Source organism: Limanda limanda, chromosome 10, assembly GCF_963576545.1.
Source record: "Limanda limanda chromosome 10, fLimLim1.1, whole genome shotgun sequence".
NCBI classification, from domain to species: domain Eukaryota; kingdom Metazoa; phylum Chordata; class Actinopteri; order Pleuronectiformes; family Pleuronectidae; genus Limanda; species Limanda limanda.
Window position 1 is genome coordinate 26,662,095 of NC_083645.1, and position 23,144 is coordinate 26,685,238.

At 44.6% G+C, this 23,144-nt stretch overlaps 1 protein-coding gene across 1 annotated transcript in view; it reads left to right on the forward strand.

Moving 5' to 3' along the window:
• fat2 (FAT atypical cadherin 2) overlaps window positions 1–23,144 on the forward strand; it is a 74,537-nt gene that overhangs the window by 6,488 nt on the left and 44,905 nt on the right. Inside the window, exons 3-11 of the mRNA XM_061079924.1 lie at window positions 2,900–2,958; window positions 3,234–3,545; window positions 5,846–6,053; window positions 12,527–12,666; window positions 14,051–14,113; window positions 14,857–15,069; window positions 15,154–15,364; window positions 15,749–19,416; window positions 20,873–21,269. Of these exons, the coding sequence (XP_060935907.1) occupies window positions 2,900–2,958; window positions 3,234–3,545; window positions 5,846–6,053; window positions 12,527–12,666; window positions 14,051–14,113; window positions 14,857–15,069; window positions 15,154–15,364; window positions 15,749–19,416; window positions 20,873–21,269 (5,271 nt within the window). The remainder of the gene's footprint in view (window positions 1–2,899; window positions 2,959–3,233; window positions 3,546–5,845; window positions 6,054–12,526; window positions 12,667–14,050; window positions 14,114–14,856; window positions 15,070–15,153; window positions 15,365–15,748; window positions 19,417–20,872; window positions 21,270–23,144) is intronic.

Consider the following 23,144-nt stretch of genomic DNA (forward strand, 5'->3'; position numbering starts at 1 on the left):
ATGTCCCTCGAGACAGTTTGTCTGTCCACAGATCAGATATCATTGTTATTAAGTCTGACGAGCGGAAACAAAGCAGATCTCAGATCAGATCAGGTCCTCATGTGTTTCAGATTCTGTGGCGGCAGCTTGGATTAGTATTAAACAGCAATTAGCAATTAGTGAAGAATTGGGCCGTTAGCTGCTCCTCTCAGGCGCTTGTTTATCCTCTCAACTTCATTTGCACTCATTTGCTACTGGAGAAGTAAATGAGACAGAAATTCCTCTAGACGCAAACCCGAGGGAATGTGGACTCCAGGCGTTCGCTGCTGATATGTTCGAGTGTCCTTCTCCCTCATTGATATTCATGAAATGTGGCCTGGAAACTCCGACACGTAATTAGAGATATCTCCTTTAAAAACCAGATCACTGACTCACAGAGGGAAATAAAGGCAGAGAGGAGAAGTGGCAGCTGTGCAGTTACAAACCAGAGAGAAACAAACAACCCCTCCCCCCCCCCCTACACAGACACACACAGACACACACACCAGACAACACTGTTTATCTTCTCGTGGTTTTGACGGCACGGCTGAGTGAGAGCAGGCGACGAGGGAGAGATGAGGCTTCACTCCTGATTCTCGTGTCTGCGCTAATGACACAAACACACTTTCTAACGTGACCCACCTGTTCTCATCATGTCCTCCCAGAGGGGGGGGGGCTTGTTTGCACTGTTGTAAAAAAAGACCCCGGGTCTCTCTCACGCCACCGACAACAAGAAAACATGTGTCTGCCTCAACATCTACTTCCTCAAAAACACAAGCCCACTATATAGATGTTATATATACATTGAACGCAAGTTAGTATCGATTGAAATATTGGGATAAATTAAGATTAACTAAAAAATAGTATGTTTCTGGCTGAGGACACAAAGAGAAACAGATTTAATGACGTTTTTGATCAAACTTAGAATATGTATTATTTAATTTTTTGAGTCTGACGTTACACGCACACATGTACACACACACATCTGCACACACACACACAGAGACACTCCCTTCTTATCCAACATTCCTCCTGTCTCTTATGTCTCTATCAGAGCGAACATCGGCTCTAAATCATTTGACATAATTTGTTTAGTTTACATAAGATAAGATCAGAAGGAAATTCACACACTGCTGCTACGGGGGGAGGGGAGGGGTGCAGCAAAATTAAAGGAAATACAGAAAAGTGGCAGCTTTGAATTCACAATAAGTTTATTCTTGAAAAGAGACTTTTTGACTAATGAAGAAGTCGAGTCAGATGAAGATTGTTTCCAGTCTTCAATCTCTTTAATTAAGGATATGGTCTGGTGTGTTTCATTTGCGGAATGTGGGAAACTGGGATGGAACCACCGACCTTCTGATTATTGGCTGATCTGCTTCATAGAAATTATTGCAAGACCACAGGCAATTTTTGAGGATGGACGATATGACTGTTGGCTGCAGTTTGTGGTGTAGGTGTCAAAAACCCCTGCCTACTCCATGTTAGTGGATAGGATATGGACCATAAATGTAAAAATACACAACAAATAAAGTAAGTAAATTATTTTAAGTAGTTCTCCATGTTCTCAAGTCCGGTGTGAAATTGTATTTGATAATATATAAAAGGTGCATGTATCGGATCATGTATTTCTGGATAGTGGAAGGAAAGTGGAGAAGCTTTATCCATATTTATTTACAGTACATGTGACAGAGATGTCATATTTCTCACTAGTAGGTAATAACTATACCTCGTTCTTCCTTTTAAAACAACATCAAATATTAAAACAAACAAACCAGTTGTCAGCTAATCTCTGAGGAATCACACATTTTATACCAGACATTAAATAAAACCAGATAAGAGCACGAAGCCTTTGATTTTCACTTTGTAAACTGTGTCTGCTGAACGCCCTCAGCAGGTCGAGGGACGGGAACAATTTGTTCTGATTTCCCGACAAACAACTGCACAGAAGCTTAATGTGTGTGAATAACCTGCTGAGCCACATAGTTTATATCTAATACCAGACACACACAAACAGCCGCTGAGACACAGACACAACGGCTGATTCACCAAACAGCCGTCAGGGTCCGAGGAGCCCGACTGTGTGGGAGGGGTCGAGTGAGGGAGAAGCTCTGATTGGCTGAGATTTGACTGATTCAGATCGATTTCACCTCCTTTCCTCTCCAGGTTTATCTCATGTTCACAGGCTCTAAACACGACAGGGTGACAATTCATCACGATCCTGATCCTGATTTTTATTTATGTGGTTGTTGGTTCGTCGTAAATGTAGATATTTGATTTGTTGTTTTTGGATAAACCCTTAAATCAATCTTTACCCGCTAGCTTTTTTTCTAGAACTTTAGAATCTTACTCTTGGACAGACTCATGACAAAGATGATGCACACACACACACACACACACACACACACACACACACACACACACACACACACACACACACACAAGGAAGTACTTTTATTAGGTGGACACAAACAAACACACAGTAACAGCAGAAACAACAACTAAGCACCAAATGGTGTTTGCTTAGCTGTGATCGCCAAATACACACACACACACACACGCCCACACACACACACACACACACACACACACACACACACACACACACACACACACACACCTACCTAACAGAAGCACTAACCCTTCAGTCAGTGTTTTATTTGTTTAAATGTAATTAACACTCTCACTTGAGACTCACAAACACTAACAGCATTGATTATGTCTTTGTGTGTGTGTGTGTGTGTGTGTGTGTGTGTGTGTGTGTGTGTGTGTGTGTGTGTGTGTGTGTGTGTGTGTGTGTGTGTGTGTGTGTGTGTGTGTGTGTGTGTGTGTGTGTGTGTGTGTGTGTGTGTGTGTGTGTGTGTGTGTGTGTGTGTGTGTACAGGTGTTATCAGCACTCACTCAGCCTTGGATCGGGAGGCTAAGCCGGAGCACTGTATCGAGGTGAGACTCTAATAAACAAACCCTGTAAAGAAGCAAAGGTTCAGAGTATCAATAAATAACACATTTAATACAATAATAACACAATAAATCCACAATAACACACAGAGACAAACTCAGGTCTGTTCCTCACACTGCGTCTTATTCTCAGTGGGAGTTCACACATGTCTCTTCTACTGATGGAAGAAATCTCCTTTAAAAACAAAATGAGATCTGAAACGTTTATTATTGATCCAAATGTTGCAAAGTAATATTAAACGTTTCTTCTGGATTCTCAGGTCATCGTGTCGGACAACGGATCTCCGTCTCTTCGCTCCACCGCCAGCGTGGTGATCCGAGTCCTGGACGCCAACGACAACCGACCAAAGTTCACCGACAAACTCTTCCACGTCAAGCTGCTTGAACAGCGCCACCAGGAGGGCAGAAAGCAGGTCTACAGGATGGTCGCCCGTGACGGTGACGAGGGTCCGAACGCCGCGGTGACCTACACGCTCCAGGACAACAAGGACGAGCGCTACCAGATCGACCCGGTGACCGGCGAGGTGACGGCGCACGGCGACTTCTCTCCCGGGAACTACAGCATTCTCACGGTTGGTTCTCACCACGACGTCTTCACACCTTTAACTCTGATGTTGTTCAAACCGTCGCCCGATCTGAGAGAAACTCACGGTGAAACGAAGAGGGGGCCTCACGTCTTTCAACACGTGAGATCTTCAGTTTGCACTTCAGCAGGTTGGAGGTAAACACTTTGTCTAAAGAGTTGTGGCTTGATTTAGGTGTCGTGTAGAAGTCGTGGAGACTTGAAAGCCTCACCGGAGCCCAGCAGCTCGGCTAAAGAGGCTGAACTACCTCGTGCTTGATCCCCTTAGAAGACACTTGATGAATCAGCTGCTCTGAGGACAGTGAGCGTCTCCGTCCTTGTCATCACTCTGGATTCCTCCAGTGATGCACAGAGCAGCTGTTAGACACGATCAAACGATGAAGCCAGTGTTATTCTACGTTTTCAGATGAAAAGAGCAAAACCAATAATGTGTAAGTTTGTCTGTCAGAATGTTCTTATTTTATTTTTATTTTTATTTTTTTTTTATTTTTTATTTTTTTTTCTGTTTAACACTTTTTATTAGTTTTCTTTGGGTACTCAATACAATTATACAATTATAAACACAAATCAGATGGATATACCCCTACCCACAATACTACCATACTATACATATATATATATATATAGGAATATTAGATTATTACAATACAATACAATACAATTGCATACATCACTGCTGCAAGACAAAGCAGAGAAAAGAAAGAAAGAGGAAAAATTAAATTAAATAAAAAAATTAGGGCTGGGCAAGTTAACTCGTTTCAATCGAGTTAACTCAAGTGATGAGTTAACTCGATTAATTATTTTATCTCGCATTAACTCAGGTTTGATTATTTATTGTTTTATTGTGAAAGTCAGGCTTTTATTTTGTGAAAGTCTGTTGCTGACTGCTGCAGAACAGGAAAAAAGAAAATAATTGGCGGATAAACAATCGAGTTAACTCATCACTTGAGTTAACTCGATTAAAACGAGTAAACTTGCCCAGCCCTAAAAAAAATAAAAAATAAATCAGTAAATAGGTAAATAAAATTTCAAGAATGTTCCCATTTCTGTGACATTCCACTACAAGCCCTTTTTTTTGTGGTCCAAAAAACATACCTGATTTAAATTTGGCGTCATCCCCATCGAAGTTATTATCTTATGCAAAAATCGCTCCTATTACATCTCCACTGTCCTTTGAGCCAGTCGACCATCATCTGTTAATCTCACCGGATCTTCTCCTCGGTGTCAAAATGGCGACTTCATCTTGAGTCGCAGGCGCCAAAAATCTGTGGAGTCGCTCTGATGTGGAGCCACGATTCTGTTGTTGTGGCCAAAAGCCTCTTGGAAGTTTTCCCGTCTCTCCACACGGTCGATTTTTCCTGGAGCTCATCCAGAGTCACTGTCAGGTTCCTGGTCCACTTCTCCTCTGATGCTTTCAGTTTGACCACGTTCCCAGTTTATTTCACATTTCAATACCGGTGAACTCATGATGAACAGAAACTGGAGGCACTGTTAAAGCGTGATCGTTTATCCTTTAAGAGAAGAAGAGCCGAACTCAGTCTGCTCAATTATCTGCTCAATTAAGTATTTATTTAGAAAGCAATGAACAGGTTACAGCAAAGCAATGGGCTTCCAGTACATTAGTCGTATCAGAGCGCCATGAACATCCAGCGCCTGTCTATTTTACAGCAGTAGATCTTCGTTCCTCCTCCTCGGAAGTGCGCAGGCGTAATCCATCCTCCTGGCTTTTGGAATACGGAAGTGAACATGAAGACACTCCCAATGATGTTATAGTTGCTTGGCAACCTGTTTACTTCATAAAAGGCCTTGAACCAGCAGATGCCATGACGGCCAAAGAATATTATCAATTGGAGAAAAGATTATTATGTTTTTGCTTCATCAAAACAAACCTGACTGTGTAAACATTCGCAACAAACTGAACCCAAACAATGTCCCACTGACTTTGCCCCAGAAGGGACAGTTCCATGAACTCTGTCTGATGTCTAATGCAGCTAAGGAAAATATGCTTTAATATCAAAAGTTAAGTATGAGAACACGTAAAAGAGTCATTCTTAATTTGTAGAATAAACCCTAGGAAGGAAAAAGTTATTATTAAATCATTTGTACCAAAGCCTTATATCTAGCTAAAACTGTTCCTATCTTTATTGTTAAGAGTTCAGTCAGACACAACCTATCGTTAAAAGTTTGAAATCCCAACAGCACCTCAGCTAAATTTGGGTCATTTTACATTATTATTTTCTTAATAAACTCTAATATCCCTTTTAAATCGATGTTTGTTTGAATCCGTAGATCAAAGCCACGGACGACGGCCTCCCGTCCCGATCGTCCACGTCCCGACTCGACGTGGAGTGGATCGCCCCCCCGCCCCGGTCTGCTGAGCCAATCACGTTCGACGAGCCCCACTTCACCTTCGCCGTCATGGAGAAGGACAACGTCACACACATGGTGGGCATCATCACCACGGAGACGCCGCAGCTGAGGTGGTTCGATATCGTAGGTGAGTGTAAGCGAACGCACACACACACACACACACACACACACACACACACACACGCACACACGCACACACACACACACACACACACACACACACACACACACACGCACACACACACACACACACACACACACACACACACACACACACACACACACATCGATCGGAAGCTGTTTGCTGAGCAGGTGAAATGAGGAAAACAGAATAAAGTTCAAGCTCTAATGAAAAACAAGCATCACACTCGTCAGGGTTAATGATCTCTGACCAGGAGACAAACCTCGGAGAAGAGAAAAACTTTTTAATATTTCTGCAATACACTCCAATTTAAAAGAAGAAAGGGGAGAAAACAAAACTTCCATCAATCTGAACTGGGTCATCACAGAGTAACGTCTCATAGATCAAAGCAACTCTCTCGTCTCCTGCAGCCGAGGCAGAAAGAAAAACATATTAGTAAAACACAACTGACATTCACCATATTGCCATTTACACCAAAGTGCTGAGTTGTAGAGAGTCGCCTCACACGGGAGGATTCACACAGGTTTCAGCCGTCGAGCGTCCTGATGAGTCGCCACATGAACCGAGGACGAGCCGTTTCCCAAAGGTCGGAGCAGGGAACGACTTCAGAGTCGCGAGAGCAGGGCGGAGACAAACCAGTGTTAAAGGAAGTGAGGATTGTGGAGTTGCAATTTATTTATCTGATCAAACCCACTTCTTCTCAATCAGCCTCTAAAAACGCACTTGTGTTGTTTTACAGAATAGTTTTTTATCAATTTGTTAAAAGTTGCTTTCACCTGATTTATTCTATCGAGGATGTAAGTTCTCTTCTTCTACTGGACGTTGAGAAGTTGGTGTTTCTTTCTGTGATATGTATTAAGTTGTGTATATTCTCATATTTTGAGTTTATAGATATGTACACAGCCAACTTTCTGTAATACTTTCCCTCCGGTGTTAGCAGTCTTCCTTTGTTTTATAAGTTATACACAAATAGATAAAACAATCTCACTGTCGTAGAAGTGTGAGTGTCCCTGGAGTCATGGATGGGTGGAGGAGGAGGAGGAGGAGGAGGAGGAGGAGGAGGAGCAGGAGGAGGAGGAGGAGGAGGAGGAGGAGGAGGAGGAGGAGGAGGAGGAGGAGGAGGAGGAGGAGGAGGAGGAGGAGGAAGACAGGGTCCTGGTCTCAGCAGGAGGTTTTCTCTCTGTGAGGATTAACCAGCAGCGTTCCTCCTCTCATCACCTGCCAGATCACCACAGGAGAGACAAGCAGCCTCCTCTCCTCTCCTCTTCCTCCTCCTCCTCCCTCTCATCCTCCTCTTTCTCCTCCTCCCTCCTTTCTGCCCTCTCTCCCCCCGGAGCATTGTGAGAAGGCCTGTCACTGTCAGAGGGCTTTCTGGGGAGTAACAGGCGTGAAGACATGTTTTTAGCCGAAGTGGAAATCGTCCCTCTGGACTCCGGAGGTTCTGATCCTCACAGGAAGCCACACCTGGTTTCCTGCCAGCCGGGGCAGCGGGTGCAGGAGAAGGTCCGAGGTTCCTCCTGTTCCAAGCTCGACCGGTGCCAGAACTCGACAGAACACAACAGACTCTCTGTGCTTCCCCGAGGGGACGCCTCCGAGCTGCTGCCACCGGAGGTCTGACATTCATAACGTCAGGAAGAGTCCTGATCGTCCAGAGGAGACTTTGATTCTGAAACGTCCTGAACACAGATCACACAAATCAGAAGGATTGTAGCATAAAAACATGGAAAGGAAATAGACTTATATCATTATTATATATAAGAATCCGAAGCCATCAAATCCAAAGTAGTCACCAGAACATCCAGCAGCAGCCTCAGGTCTTCCACTGGTTCTCTCTGTAGCTTCAGGAGCCGATGGATCCGTGTTGGATCACAGCTCCGGTGGGTTTGGTTGTAAAGATGCGTTTGTCTCCCTGGGTCGTCTGTGAACATCCCTCAGTCATCATCACTCTGTTGACCTGTCGACCTCCAGCTCCACCCGTCCTCTCCTCCTCGTGTCTGATGGTGTTTGTCATTGAGAGAACGATGATGCTTCAAACTGTCTTTAATTCAAAACTGTGTGGAGCATCAACAACTAAGGTTTTTATTATATTATTCTATTTATTCTATCCTTCCCGAGGGCCTCATTTATCCACAGATCCCAGTGTTTTCTGGTTTCCCTTGAACCGAAGTACAGTGGCTCTGTTGTGTAGCTTGTTCTTGTAATCCTCTCGACAAACACACAAACACACAAACCAACGCACAGCGGTGAATAAAATAACCTCCTCTGCAGAAATACACAAAGCTGTCATATTTGCCGCTCAGTGTGTGACATCACATCCGATGTTGTTGTTGTTCTTGAATCAGAGGCGTGACGTGTAACACCTGCCCCCCCCCAACCCCCCTTTCTAGTGTAAAGTCAGGTCGACTCCCACTCTGTGTTTGTACCTTTCTACATGTTGAGCAAGAGTGAAGGTGCAACATTCCTGTCCTGAACCTTCTGTGTGAAAGGTTCCACTGATCCCGACACAGCCCGGGAGGATGGGGGGTGTTGTGTCACAGAACTCCTCTCCCACACCGATAGCATCAGGAATTCATCAGCCCGCTTCACCTTCCTCTCTCCAGCAGCCGAGCGCTGATGTGTATCGCGGGTCTTTGTCAAAATAGGCGAAACACCTCCTGTGAGTGTGAGTTCAGATCCGTGTGGAAACACCAGGGACAGGATATGGAGAAGCAGGTCTGTTTGTGGATGGATCAGCATCACTCACTTCACTGTGATCCCTGACCCGTGCACCGGCCCCCTGCTGGGCGCCGTGTGGACCAGATGAGGGACGGCGCCTGCAGGCGGGAGCTCGCCGCTCTCTGCTGGAGGACGAGGTTTGTCCTCAGCGGGGGGGCGGAGGGATGAGCGTCCGCTCTGAGAGGACGGGTTCAGACTGAGGGTCTGATTCCAGCAGGGGGTTCCAATAGCTTGTGATGGAAACACAATGAGAATGAAAATGACTTCACATCACACTTATAGGTATAATAAATCTTTCCCCAGGGTGTAAAGGGTGAGACTGGTGTTCTAAGTCCAATAAGGGCCTGACAATATGTTGATAAAGTATTATAAAGTAATCAGTGTAGACACAAGAATACAAAGCATCAAAGACAAGAAAAACTCATGGTCATGATACACCTGTGTATCGATTTTTGTGAAGATCGGTCAATGTGAACACGTTCCAGGGGTCTCGGGGGGGGGCACTGTTGAAACATTTTGCGACGCCCATTGAAAATTCCTCCAGAATACGTACATTTTCACCACTTTCTAACTTTCTGCAAATTTTCATTTTGAGCATGGTAAAGCCTTCAAAAAGCCAATTAATTTGCCTGAATAATAATAATAATAATATTAATAATAATAATTCTTACAATTTCAATAGGGCCTCAACAGTCAGTGCCTGTCAGTGCTCGGGCCCTAAAAATACAAAATCATTTCAAATCAAATACTTCAAATGATAAGGTTATAAATCTTAAATCAAGACAGCAGATAATATGTAATGACAAAGGATTCGAAATAAGTAATAGCATAAAAAAAACACCATGTTAAAGACATTCAGTCAAAGCACATTTACTGTGGTTACACAATGCATAGATTGATCCACTTTTGTTATATTACTATTAATGAAAAGAACATTGGAGATCTTGTTCTCTCGACCTTGTTGTTCCTCTTTTTGAAATCAGCTTGGTTCTTTTTGCTTTCGGCCAAACGTCAACACAACACAATATTGTATGACAAGTGTTGTTCCAGGATTTACACCTGTTGATATTATCACAGACAGTACAATATGACAAATCCTTTCCACCTTGGAAACATTCCACCGTATCTCGTGTTCTTCATCAGCAGAGAAAACTTCATTCTCTGATGAGTAATGTGACGTTTCAGTTTGATAGATTGAAAGTGAGTGAGTGGATTTTGATTGATGATGAACTCGTCAAACTTTCTGCTTACTTTCCAAACCCCTGGAGGTCCTATCCCCTCGGGGGGGGGGCAGCAGTCTTAATCACAGAGGTCATGAGAAGAACAACAACACTGTTCATTTGTCTTCTTTCTCTTGTCCTCACTCGCTTTAGCAGAAAGTTATCAAACTGTATCACGGCAGCAGGATTGAAGCGAGTCGAAGGTCAGAGGCGATCGATCTTCATCTCTGACCCTCACCTGTCTCCCGACCTCTGAGCAGTGACTCAAAGAATACGAGAGCAGATCAAATCAGAGAAAACGATTCTCTCAGCAGGAACGTTGACCCGGTTCTCCGAGCAGAGCTCCTCCTCCTCCTTCAGGTCGGTTCCCCGGAGGAGGAGGAGAACCCCGAGGCCGACACATGCAGGACAGGTCGAGGAATTAAAACCTCATTTTATTATGCCTGACAGCAAATTCAGGAGGAAGTTGCAGGAGGACATCTGCTCTCTGGTCATGTGGAGTTCGGCTCCTCGACTCGCCCTGAAGCAAAGCGTCTGCTTCCATCTCTGTGATCAGCTCCTCTGATAACCTAGATGCACGGCCTGGGTCGGTCTCTACGAGGGGAAGGGAGGAGCAGGAGAGGATCTAGAAGATTAAGAATAATTTTATAAAATACGCATCACTCTGTTTTACTGCCCAGACTAAAAAAACGACTTGGGCAGAGACGTCATGGTTGGCTGAACAGTTTCCTTAAGTTCGAATAAACCATCCCAAGCTGCAAACTTTCATAGATTTCGGTGGCAATATGTGATGATGAATTAGTTTTGTTCTATTTTTATCTTCTCCCTGGTTCTGATGTGTTTCCTGCAAAAAATCTAAATCAATAAAACAGACTTATCATCGTGGTCGGTTGTTCCACAGCGGTTCAGCTCGGTCACTGAGGCTTTAGAGACAGAAAGTGACCTGATTATCTGCTTGTGTGTGTGTGTGTGTGTGTTTGTGTGTGTGTGTGTGTGTGTGTTTAACCACCAACAAGTGGTTAAATATTAGAGGGATATATTTATTTATCCATCTAATATGGCTACGTATTGTCATAAACATGGTCGGTTTGTACGCAGCGGTTCAGCTCGGTCACTGAGGCTTTAGAGACAGAAAGTGACCTGATTATCTGCTTGTGTGTGTGTGTTTGTTTAATAATAGAAAAGAAGGACGTGAAAAAACAAGCAGTTAAATATTAGAGGGATTTATTTATTTAGCTTTATCTATTCTACTTTTGTCTTTGTGTACATGCACAAATAGAAATGTGCTGCCTCAAAAGTGTGTGTGTGTTTGTGTGTGTGTGTGTGTGTGTGTGTGTGTGTGTGTGTGTGTGTGTGTGTGTGTGTGTGTGTGTTTGTCCCTTTGCAAGCTGTATGTCTTAATAAATACCATCTGGTTGAGCAAGCATGAGGTTTACCTTTCTCACGTATTAACACACAACCTGCTGAGAGAGAGAGAGAGAGAGAGAGAGAGAGAAAGAAAGAGAGAGAGAGAGAGAGAGAGAGAGAGAGAGAGAGAGAGAGAGAGAGAGAGAGAGCAGAAGAAACGAAGACTAGGCAGAAGGAAGGAGGGATGGAGCAAAGAAAAAGGAAGAGAAAGAGGATCAAGCCAATTAGATGAGAAAGAGAAGCCAGATGGACGTGGAGTGAAACTGTGTTGCTGCAGATTTGTAATTAGATGATTTGTAATTATCACATAAATCAGGTTCAATAAAAGATCAGTGATGCAATTAAACAAGAAACAAGAGTTTTACATTTAGAGGAGAGAAGCTTTTCAAACCCAGAATACGTCTGTTGGAGACTTTTCAGTTCAAGATTTAGACGAATAGAGGAAAGTTGTTATTGTGAGATTAATTTTTGTCTTAACTGAAAGCAGTGTGTGTCCTTAAAAACATTATTTGAAGGTATGGACTTGGGCCAGGTGTCGAAAAAAGCCAAAATTGCTGCATCTGTGATTAAAGATGTCCAGATTTTTTAAATTCTATTCCAAAGAACTGAAAACCTCTTAATTCAATTAATTAATCTGGGTCAGTGTAAAGTTCCCATCATGCATTGCCTTGGTGTGAGCAGGCAGTTTATATATTTCAGACCTTTCTGTATTGAGGAGGGAGATGACCCGTTGTAAAAGCTCTGAGCGGCTGGGACTCGACCTGTTGACCTGCTGCCTGAGGCCGAGTCACTCAAAGTGGGATTAACCTTTAAGTATTTTACATATCTCACAGTTAAAAAATGCAGAAAATTAAAACTGGACTGCTGCAGTTACTACAGCTAACGTTACGGAAATTAACGTTTATTATAGCGCCCCCCAGAGGCAACTCCCTCTGTCTCTTTAGCTTCTGAAGGACGATGTCACAACACATCACTGCTACAACCAGTCAAACCCCGAGCTGCAGACAGGGACGGATCATCTCAGAGATCACATGTGACGACTGGTCACGCTCTCAGCCTGTGAGCTCAGCTGCTGCTGATGGAATAAACCTCTCTATCCATCTGTCTTCCTCTCAGGTGGGGACGAAGAGAAGGACTTTGACATCCAGAGGAATAGTGGAACCATCTCCATCGCCCGCGGCCTGGACGCGGCTCGCCGCTCCAACTACAACCTGACGGTGCGAGTCACCGACGGACACCACACGGCCACCACACAGGTGAATATCTGCTGTGTTAAAACCTGTCTCTGACCCACGATAAAAGAAGATAAACATCTGTCCTTCTCAGTCCTTCTTTTTACATTAAAACAAAGATGGAGGAAAATCAGGTGACTCACAGCTGTCTGACTTTATGTTTAACACTTTTTTATTCTTTTTTTGGGGGTAATCAATACAATTATACAATTACACATCTAATGGTTACCCCATGCAGCAGAAGTACACACATTAAGAGAGACTTTATGGTGGTTGCCATCTAATCTTTCTCTTGTAGTGGGCTTTTTATGCTCTCATAGTACGACCATAAAGGGGTCCAGGTTCTCTCAAAGCTCCTTATGGAACCTTTCAGAGTATATCGGATTTTCACCAGTTTCAAGAAAGACATGGTGTCTCTAATCCATCTACTGAATGTGGGAGGTGTTTGTTCCTTTAATAAGAGTAGCATCAGACGTCTGGCAAGCAGAGAGGTGAAAGCTATGACAACATGGGCCCTGCCTTTAAATGGTAAATGGATTTGTATTTATATAGCGCTTTTCTAGTCTGATGAAGACCACTCAAAGCGCTTTACAGTACAGTTTCACATTCACCCATTCATACACACATTCAGACAGTGCATCTATTTGCAGCACTTAGTTATTCTATGGGGGGCCATTCAGGGTTCAGCATCTTGCCCAAGGACACTTCGGCATGCAGATGGTTCAGACTGGGGATCGAACCGCCGACCTTCAGGTTGGAGGACGACCACTCTACCCCTCAGCCACAGCCGCCCGAGGACGACTTCATCAGTAAAGCTAAAAATGGCACATAATGGGTTTTGAGAGATGACCACACCAAAAATTGTAGAGTAAGCATGAAAGATGTCTGCCCAACATGTTCTGAGGAGAGGACAAGACCAGAACATATGTGTGTGATCAGCTGGTTGACATTCACAGCTTGGCAGGTTCAGCCCTGGTCCAGTGAACTCTCAGGAGGATTTCCAGTTGAATTAAGTTGTGTCTATCGCAGGGGGATGATGTGATCAGCTGTCTGACTTTAGAGCCTAAATCAATACAAGACAACAAAACACCATTTTCCTCTGATGTTTTTGGATAAAATAAAACAAACTGAACAAGTGAAAACACCCTAATCTCATTGTTCTGACACCTTGCTAATCCTCTCCCTGAGCCGAACCAACTGCATTAAACAACAATATCCTGCAAATGTATTTATCTTCTCATTTGCATTTGAAAGTCGTGGGTTTAGAGTGTAATCTGAACTCCTGCGGGCGGCAGCAGATCAGGTTCTGCATGAGAAGCAGCTCTGAAACGCTGGCGTCCATATTTAACGTCGCTCCCGCTGAGCACCTGTTGTCTGACACCATGTGTGTTCCATCTCTGACCTGCAGGCCTACATCCGGGTGCTGGACATGAACGAGCACCGGCCGGTCTTCATGAAGCCGCTGTACGAGGTGAGGTCCAGAGGAGGATGTGTAAGGTTTGAATAAATAGATCAGAGTAGCAGAGCGTCCAGGGGATTTATTACAGAAACAGTTATGTGTGATTATATGTGTCAGAGCTGTAATCACAGGAACTAAAGTCTTAAAGGAAGATTGTTTATGTCGGGGATTTCTACATTAAAACCAAACAAACTTCTCTGTGCCGTGTCCCTGAGTGGAGGCTGAAATCTGATAATACGAACAGTAAATATTAACAGTAATCCTGAAATCAACATCAGATTCAGATGTGCCTTTCATGTTGGATTAATGAGCATTAGTCTCTTTTTCTTACCTACTTTTCTTTTATATTATTTTAGGGATAATCCTGCTACTGCTTTGGAATCTATAGTTTCCACCAAAGAAGTTATGTTTTCATCCCTTTCTTTTTATTTGTTGTGGTTTAAAAGGAAGATTCAACAAAAGCCACTGGACAGATTTACATGAAACGTGGTTTGAATTTAAAAATCATATATATTTGAATCCCTGTCAGCGTTTTTTGAGGCTGCTTCACTGTTGTTTTTATTAATCACAGTAATCATCAGCCTCCTTGATCCGGCCACTTCTCTAACACTATATTTTCTTGTCCTAAAAAAGTTCTCTGTCCTCAGTCCAACCACAATTATGAATACAAATTGTCATTCAAACCAAAACCTGATTTCAATTTCTTAACCCTGTTGTTGTTTTTTATCATGATTATTTCTCCCTTGTGTCTGAAGGTGTGGGTTCCTGAGGACACGTCCCCGTGGAAGGACATCCTGCAGATCGGTGCTCAGGACGCCGACGCCAACAGTAAGCTGGTGTTCTCCATCCACAGCAGCCTCCACCCGGACAGCACCAGGTTCTTCCACCTGGACCCGAAGAGCGGCGTGGGGGTGATAACAGAGGAGCTGGACTACGAGAGCATCTCTGTTCATACTCTCATCGTCATGGTAGCGACACAGTTCTCATCCATGCAATTATCAGTTTAACTTTGAATATTCTGGACACTCTAACAAGTCCTTGCTCCTCCTCAGGTGCGTGACCAGGAGATCCCAGTGAAGAGGAACTTTGTGAAGGTGGTGGTTCACGTGGAGGACTGCAACGACCACTCGCCGGTGTTCCTCAGCCCTCGCCAAGAGACCACCATCTCCAACCTGGCCCCCCCCGGCTCCGAGGTGATCCGGGTCAAGGCGCTGGACAAGGACCAGGGCAGCAACGCAGACGTCCGCTACTCTCTGCACTCAGGTCCGTCCTCACACCTTCTCACCTTCAGAGCTGGAACATCTCGACAATTGTTGACAACATTTGATCAAAGTTGTGAGAAAAACGTGTTTCAGAGATCAGAGCAACTGACAGAAGATCCAAATACTCAATTTACATTCAGTTAAAACTGAGAAAAGTAGAGAATTCTCAGGATCTGAAAACCTGAAACCATTGTTTTTGTTTTTAAATGACTTACTTAAACCATTAATTACCAATATATATATCAATAATCTAGTAAATCTATCTGTCAGGTTGTCTTATAATAGCTGTCTATAATTAGAACTTCAAGTCTTCAAGTACGCTGATAAAAATGACATGATTTTTAGAGTATTTTATTTGTGTAACACATTATTTTCTCTCCTGCAGGAAACATCGACCACATCTTCTCCATCGATCCGGAGCTGGGCTCCATCACCGTCTCCAAGCCTCTGGACCTCCAGCCTCAGGACCTGTTCCACCTGACGGTGAAGGCCACGGACCAGGGCTTCCCTCAGCGCAGCGACCTCTGCTCCATCCACGTCCACGTCCGCATCTCAGACCATTCCCCCCCCACCTTCCTTCTGGACGAGTACCTAACAGAGATCAGTGAGCTGAGCGCCTTCGGGACGCCGGTCGTCACCATCTCGGCGTCCAGCCCCGCCGCAGTGCATTATGGGATAGAGAGTGGAGATCCAGATGGGATGTTTCACATCAACCCCTCCACCGGGTTGATCTCAACCCAACAGCACCTGGATTTTGAGAACTGTGTTTCCTACAAACTGAAAGTCACAGCCTCCACGACGGCCGGAGCGTCGTCCCGGTCGCTCGTCCACGTCTACGTGATGGACGAGAACGACAACGCTCCTGCTTTCCAGCAGGGGGCGTACTCCGGGCACATCGGTGAGTCGGCGACCATGAACAGCCTGGTGCTGGGAGAAGGAAACACTCCTCTGGTCATCCAGGCGTCCGACGCCGACAGAGATGTGAACTCGCTGCTGGTTTATCAGATCCTGGAGCCCGACATCCTGGACGTTTTCAAGATGGACGCCAGCATGGGAACCATCTCTTTAATTTCACCGGTCGACTTTGAAACCAGGGCCGAGTATCACTTCACGGTGCAGGTGAAGGACTCGGGGGAGCCGGCGCTGTTTGCGTCCGAGCCGGCCAAGGTCACTGTTCGCATCCTGGACCTGAATGACTGCCCCCCCCAGTTCAGCGCCCCGGTGTACGAGCCGTCCATCATGTTCCCGGCTGTCAGACACTCGGAGGTCGTCCGCGTCACGGCCCATGACCCCGACTCGTCAGTGTCATACAGCATCACCGAGGGGAATCTTCACAACGCCTTCTCTGTTCACCCGGACACCGGCGTCATCACCGTGAGCAACGTGTCTGAGTTCAGGCCGTTTTATCAGCTGGTGGTCAAAGCGTCCGACGGCCTCTACAAAGACTCGGCCACCGTCGTGGTCAACGTGACAAACCTCACGGCCAGCGACCTCGGGTTCCAGCAGAGTGCTTACTCAGCAAGCGTCACAGAAAACCTCAAGACGGTCAAAACGTTAGCGGCACTAAAAGCAACCGGCTGCCACCTGAACGAGCCGCTGTTATACTCTGTGCTGAACCCGATGGGGATGTTTGCAGTGTCCCGGTCGTCGGGGGTTCTAGAAACAACGGGCGTCCCCTTCGACCGGGAGGAGCAGGACGTGTACACTGTGGTGGTGAAGGTAGAGGACATGAGGACACCAGCCAGGACGGCCACGGCTCAGGTCAGAGTGTTCATAGATGATGTGAATGACAATGCTCCACAGTTTCTAAATCTTCCGTTTTCCATGATGATCACTGAGGACACGGAACCGGGAGACGTTTTGTATCAAGTCACTGCCGTCGATAAAGATTTGGGGGAAAACGGATCCATCGTTTATTCACTGGAGGAAGATTTCAACCTCTTCAGAATCGATCCCGGTCTGGGCGACGTGTCCCTTCAGAGGCCGGTGGACTTTGAGGCCCTGAACAAGTACGTGTTGAGGGTCCTGGCCGTGGACGAGGCCGAGCCCGCTCGCAGCACAGCGGCGCAGCTCGCTATTCAGGTGAGGAATCGAACCAACCCCGTTTTCCAGACTCTTCTTTACCCGCTGAAGGTCCCTGAAAACGTCCCGGCCTTCACCACCATCCTGCACGTCCAGGCCAGAAACCCCGAGGGCTATCGGCTCATCTACAATCTCGAGGAGGAAAACGGCTCAAAGCACTTTCACATCGATTTCAAAACGGGTGTTTTGACCGTCACCGACCCGCTGGATTACGAGAGTGAGACCATGCACGTGCTAACGGTCCGAGCGTCGGATTCTGTGACCGGAGCTTTCTCTGAGGCCTCGATAGAGATAGAAGTGGAGGACGTGAACGATAACGCACCTGTGTTCTCAAAGTCAAAGTACAGCGTGGACATTGCTGAAGCGCTTCCTGTTGGTTCTTCAGTGATTCAAGTGTCCGCCTCCGACAGGGACTCCGGTCAGAATAAAGATTTGACCTTCGAGATAATGAAAACTGAGGGAAACGAGACCGACTTCTTTGACGTGGACCCGAGCAGCGGATTCATCGTCACCAAACAAGTCCTGGATCACGAAAACACAAAGCACTTTATTTTGAAAATCAAAGCCACGGACCACGGCTCTGCTCCTCTCAGCGGTGAAACCAGCGTGTTTGTAAACGTCACAGACGTCAACGACAACCCGCCGGACTTCGTCACCTCCCACTACGGAGCCAATCTGGATGAAATGGCAAAGTGCGGCCACATCGTCATCAAGATCCAAGCGTCAGACCCGGACACCGGAGACCTGAACAACCTCAAGTACAAAATCCTCTCGGGAAACGAAGGTCGTTACTTCAACATCAACGAATCCTCGGGAATCATCTCCTTCTCGAACGTGTGCAAGAGGAACATGGATCCGTACTACAACCTGACGGTGGCCGTGTCCGACGGCGTGTTCCAGAAAACCGCACCGGTCAACATCGACATGATCAACAGCAACAGACACAGTCCGTACTTCAGACAGAGCGTCTACGAGGCCGAGCTGGCCGAGAACGCCGACGCGGGGACTCGTGTGATCCGATTGGCCGCCATCGACCCTGACGACGGGCCCTACGGCAGCGTGGACTACACCATCATCAACAAACTCGCCGACGAGAAATTTGCCATCGACCTTGACGGGCAGATCGTCACCACGCAGCCGCTGGACAGAGAGAACCCGGCTCAGAGGGTGATCGCTATCAAAGTGATGGCGAAGGACGGCGGCGGGAAAGTGGCTTTTTGCACCGTGAAGATTATTCTCACCGACGAGAACGACAACGTGCCTCAGTTCAAAGCGTCGGAATACCAGGTGTCCATTCAGTCGACGGTGAACAAAGGCTCGCCGGTCATTCAGATCATGGCGTACGACGCAGACGACGGCAAAAACGCTGACGTGACGTACAGCGTGGACGAAGACGAAGACGTGAGCGAAGACATCATCGAGATCAACCCGTTCACCGGAGTGGTGAGCGTGAAGGAGAGCCTGGTGGGCAAAGAGAACAAGATCTTCAACTTCAAGGTCAAGGCTCGGGACGGCAGCCTTCCCTTCTATAACGCCACCGTCCCCGTCCAGGTCAAGGTGGTTTCTCCCGAGGTTCCTCTCCCGAAGTTCTCCGAGCCTCTCTACACCTTCTCCGCCGCCGAGGACGTGCCCGTCGGGACGGAGATCGGCTCCGTGAGGGCCAACTCCAAAACGCCGCTCATCTACAGCCTGGTGAACGGGAACACGGTGGAGAGCAACAGGGACCGAGTGTTCAGCCTGGACAAGGAGAGCGGGACGCTGCTGGTGGAGAAGACCATCGACCACGAGAAGACCAAGTGGTACCAGATCGACGTGATCGCTCAGGGGAACCACAACGGGACGGACGTGGCCTCGCTGGTGTCCGTCAGCATCCAGGTCCAGGATGTGAACGACAACCAGCCGGTGTTCGATGCCAGCCCGTACAGAGCCTTCCTGGCCGAGAACATGCCGGCTGGAACCACAGTCATACAGGTGAGATTATCATTATTATCATTATTATAGAATCAGAATCAGAATCAGAATCAGAATCAGAAAGTATTTATTGCCAAGTAAGTTTACACCTACCTGGAATTTGCTCTGGTTATTGGTGCATACAATGAACATAGAAACATAAAAACACAATAAATACACCACACATAAGAAAAACAATAAAAAAACAATATATATTTACTCACTATTTACTTCTTATTTACTCACTTTTTCAAATATTTATACAAAGTAGCATTTATTTAGACATAAATATATCTATATATATAAAAAGAAAAAAAAAGCGATCTGATTGAGGCTTTTCTGTCAGTAGCTGAATAACTGAATAATTATAAATCCATATAAATGCATCATGGATACAATCAATATTTCACAGGTTACATTTTAACTCAGATTTTACCTGTTTTTAGAATACTGTAATTTCATGTGATAGGTGTAACTTATTAAAATGACAATATTTAATAAAGTGAGCTGTTGATCTCCAGTTGATTGAGTGGCAGTTTAAATATGGAGTTTTATCCCAGTGAGGAAATATCTAAATGTCAACAATCATTTGAGAATCCTGCTTTAAAGTTTACACTCGAACCACTGAGATCAGAATCAGAATCAGAATCAGAATCAGAATCAGAATCAGAATCAGAATCAGAATCAGAATCAGAAGGTATTTATTGCCAAGTAGGTTTACACCTGCCTGGAACTTGCTCTGGTTATTGGTGCATAAAATGAACATAGAAACATAAAAACACAATAAATACACCACACATAAGAAAAACAATAAAAAACAATATATATTTACTCACTATTTACTTCTTATTTACTCACTTTTTGAAATATTTATACAAAGTAACATTTATTGAGACATAAACATATCTATATAAAAATATATAAACGATATAAAAAGTAAAGTAAAAAGTGAAATGCAAAATGCAAAACAGTAAACAGTGTGAAATTGCAATATGCAATGTAATGCCGTATAATATAATATAATAAAATAATAATAGAGGGAGAGGAAGTTTAACTGCGATGTTGAGAAAAGAAAAATACTGATTTCTGAAAAACTGTTGTTTTCTTAGTCGAAAGTTTAATGAGAACATCAATCAACTTCATCAGATTGATCTGATTAGCAAAACACTAGAAGCATGAAAGAAGCCGTTTATCTCCATAATTAATATTGATATCCTGCATCTAATTTCTTTATTGCTTGTAGAAACAGGAAACAAGAGTTTTTAATCGAGCTGAAGTGATGAAGTAGTTTTAAACCAACTATTTACTGTTTCCTGCTTCTCAAAATCAAACACTTCCTGGTTGAATATCTTTACTGACTAAAAGATTAAATTGATATTAACAAACAATCTTTAAATGTCTCAGCTTGTCAGGATATGTATTTCATATTGTTCAATCTGAAAACTAAAGTTCATCCACTTCTCATATTAACCCGCAGGTCACCGCCAATGACCCGGACACCGACAAGAACGGGATCGTGACCTACACCTTGGAGCCGCTCCCTCACAACGCCACCGCTGACGTCACCGAGGTGTTTTCCATCGACGGCGAGGGCGGCTGGATCACGACCACGCGGGCGACGGACTGCGAGACCACCCGAGTCTACCGGTTCAACGTGGTGGCCACGGACCACGGCGGCGACGTCAAGCTGTCGTCCAGCGTCCTGGTGGAGGTCACGGTGATGGACGAGAACGACAACCCGCCCAAGTTCTCCGATGACGTGTACCACGGCTCGGTGGTGGAGGACAGCAGTCCGGGGGAGGTCATCGTCTCCATGACAACCACGGATGCGGATGTGTCCCTGGAGAACCGGCTCGTGACGTGTTACATCACAGGTGCGTTATTTATGAATATGTGCATTTGAAAAGCTGTTGTATGACCTTGATCAGTTTAAACTCATTGAAAAACAACTGATTAATCAATGTAGGAACTTTAGGCCGCTCCTGCTAACGTACAACTACTGTACTTCACTTTCTCACCGCTCTTAAATGTAGATGTAGTTTTCCAGGAAATGTGTGTGTGTGTGTTATTGTGTTTGACTTCTGGTTTTACCTGTGATCAAGTTTTCTCCGAGAGCGAGTTTGTGTTGGTTCCCGTCCTGCTGCTTCTCTGTGGGATTCATCAAGACATTATTGAGGTGGAATCAAATGTCAGTGGAACCTCTGAGAGTTGATGTTCCTCAGCCGCAGATTAAACACGAAGAGGAAACCGGTTGACGAGCCGACAAAACAGAATTACCGACCTGAAACCCTGCGGCTAAACAACACAAACAAAGCCTTGTATTTATGCAAATCTGTGATCTTCCTCCAGACAGTCGAACCTGGACGGATCTAAAGCGGCTCGCTGTCACAACAGTGTTTTTAGGAAAGAGTAACCGAGGGAATATTTGCATTGGAATTATTTATAAACGGTCTGTTTTGTCTGACGCGTCTCGTCAAAAACAAACAGAAGAAAATGTCGGGGATGTTAAAGTTGCCGAGCAGCAGAATGATTCATGTGATGATTGTACTTATTCAGGAGAGTTTGTGTGTCTGCAGCAACAAGCTTCTCACAGCAAAATTCAACATTCACACACAGAAGTTTTGCTTCAGGGCCTTCAACTGAATTCTAAAACTCAACCACCTGAGAAAGTTTTGACAAAACCCCAGAATGACATTTAATTATTCCTGAGATTTACGTGCAAACAAAAGTAAATGTTTCTAATGTCATAAATAAAAAGTGTCAACCGCTCTCAACAGAGTAGTTAGTTGAACTTTAGTATCTGACATACATGTCAGGCTGCTGTTGGACTGAAGCAGCTGATTGAAGCTTCGCTCCTGCCAAACAAAACCCACAGAACAACTCCACACGTCAGTCTCAAGGTCTGTGAGGCAGAGGATTCAGACATTACTGAGGTTGAAGAGGTTTTGTTCAACAAGCAGGAAAAACATCTGTTACGGTTTAACAGATCTGCTGCCTTTCACCGTACAAACTGTGTCTAGTTCATGAAAATAAAAGCTTTAAGGGTTTTATCTCAAAGATAAAAGTTTGAGATTGAGGAAGGAAAAGAATGAATTCAAACATGGAACACATAATTTATCTTATTTAAAATTGATAGCAAACCTCTTGCCTTGAAAAAGTTAATCCAACTAGTTATTTGACTTCATGTCCTCTTGTTAGAATCACTTATAACTGGGATTTATTTACCAGCTTTTGTCCAGTTCCTCCTCCTTAAGAAGTGACAAGTGGAATTTACAGGGTTCAGTTAAAACTTGTCCAACTTGATTCAAGATTCAAAACTTTATTGTCCTCTGATCCAGGCATTAATAGAAATGTATCTTTCACTGGTGGGTGGCAAACAGAACAACACAATACAATGCCGTATACATTACAAAAAACTACAAAATTCTGTATTACAATTTTAATTTGAGTTAAATTTAACTTGTGACCTGTAAAAAACTAAATATTGAATTGTAAATATAAGAATATATTTTACAACAGCACTTATACCTACAGTGGAAAGAGCTGGACTACTCTTGTCACCTGCTAAGTAACACAAACAAACTGATATTAATTAATCCCTAACTTGTTGAAACCTGCACAAACCTTAATACCTGTAACAAGGTTTTTCAATTTCCCTTGTAATTGGTGCTAAATTGTGTTTTTCTTCCCTGTTGTTATTCCTGTAATCAACAGCTAAACACAAGCAATTATTGAGTAAGTTATGAATA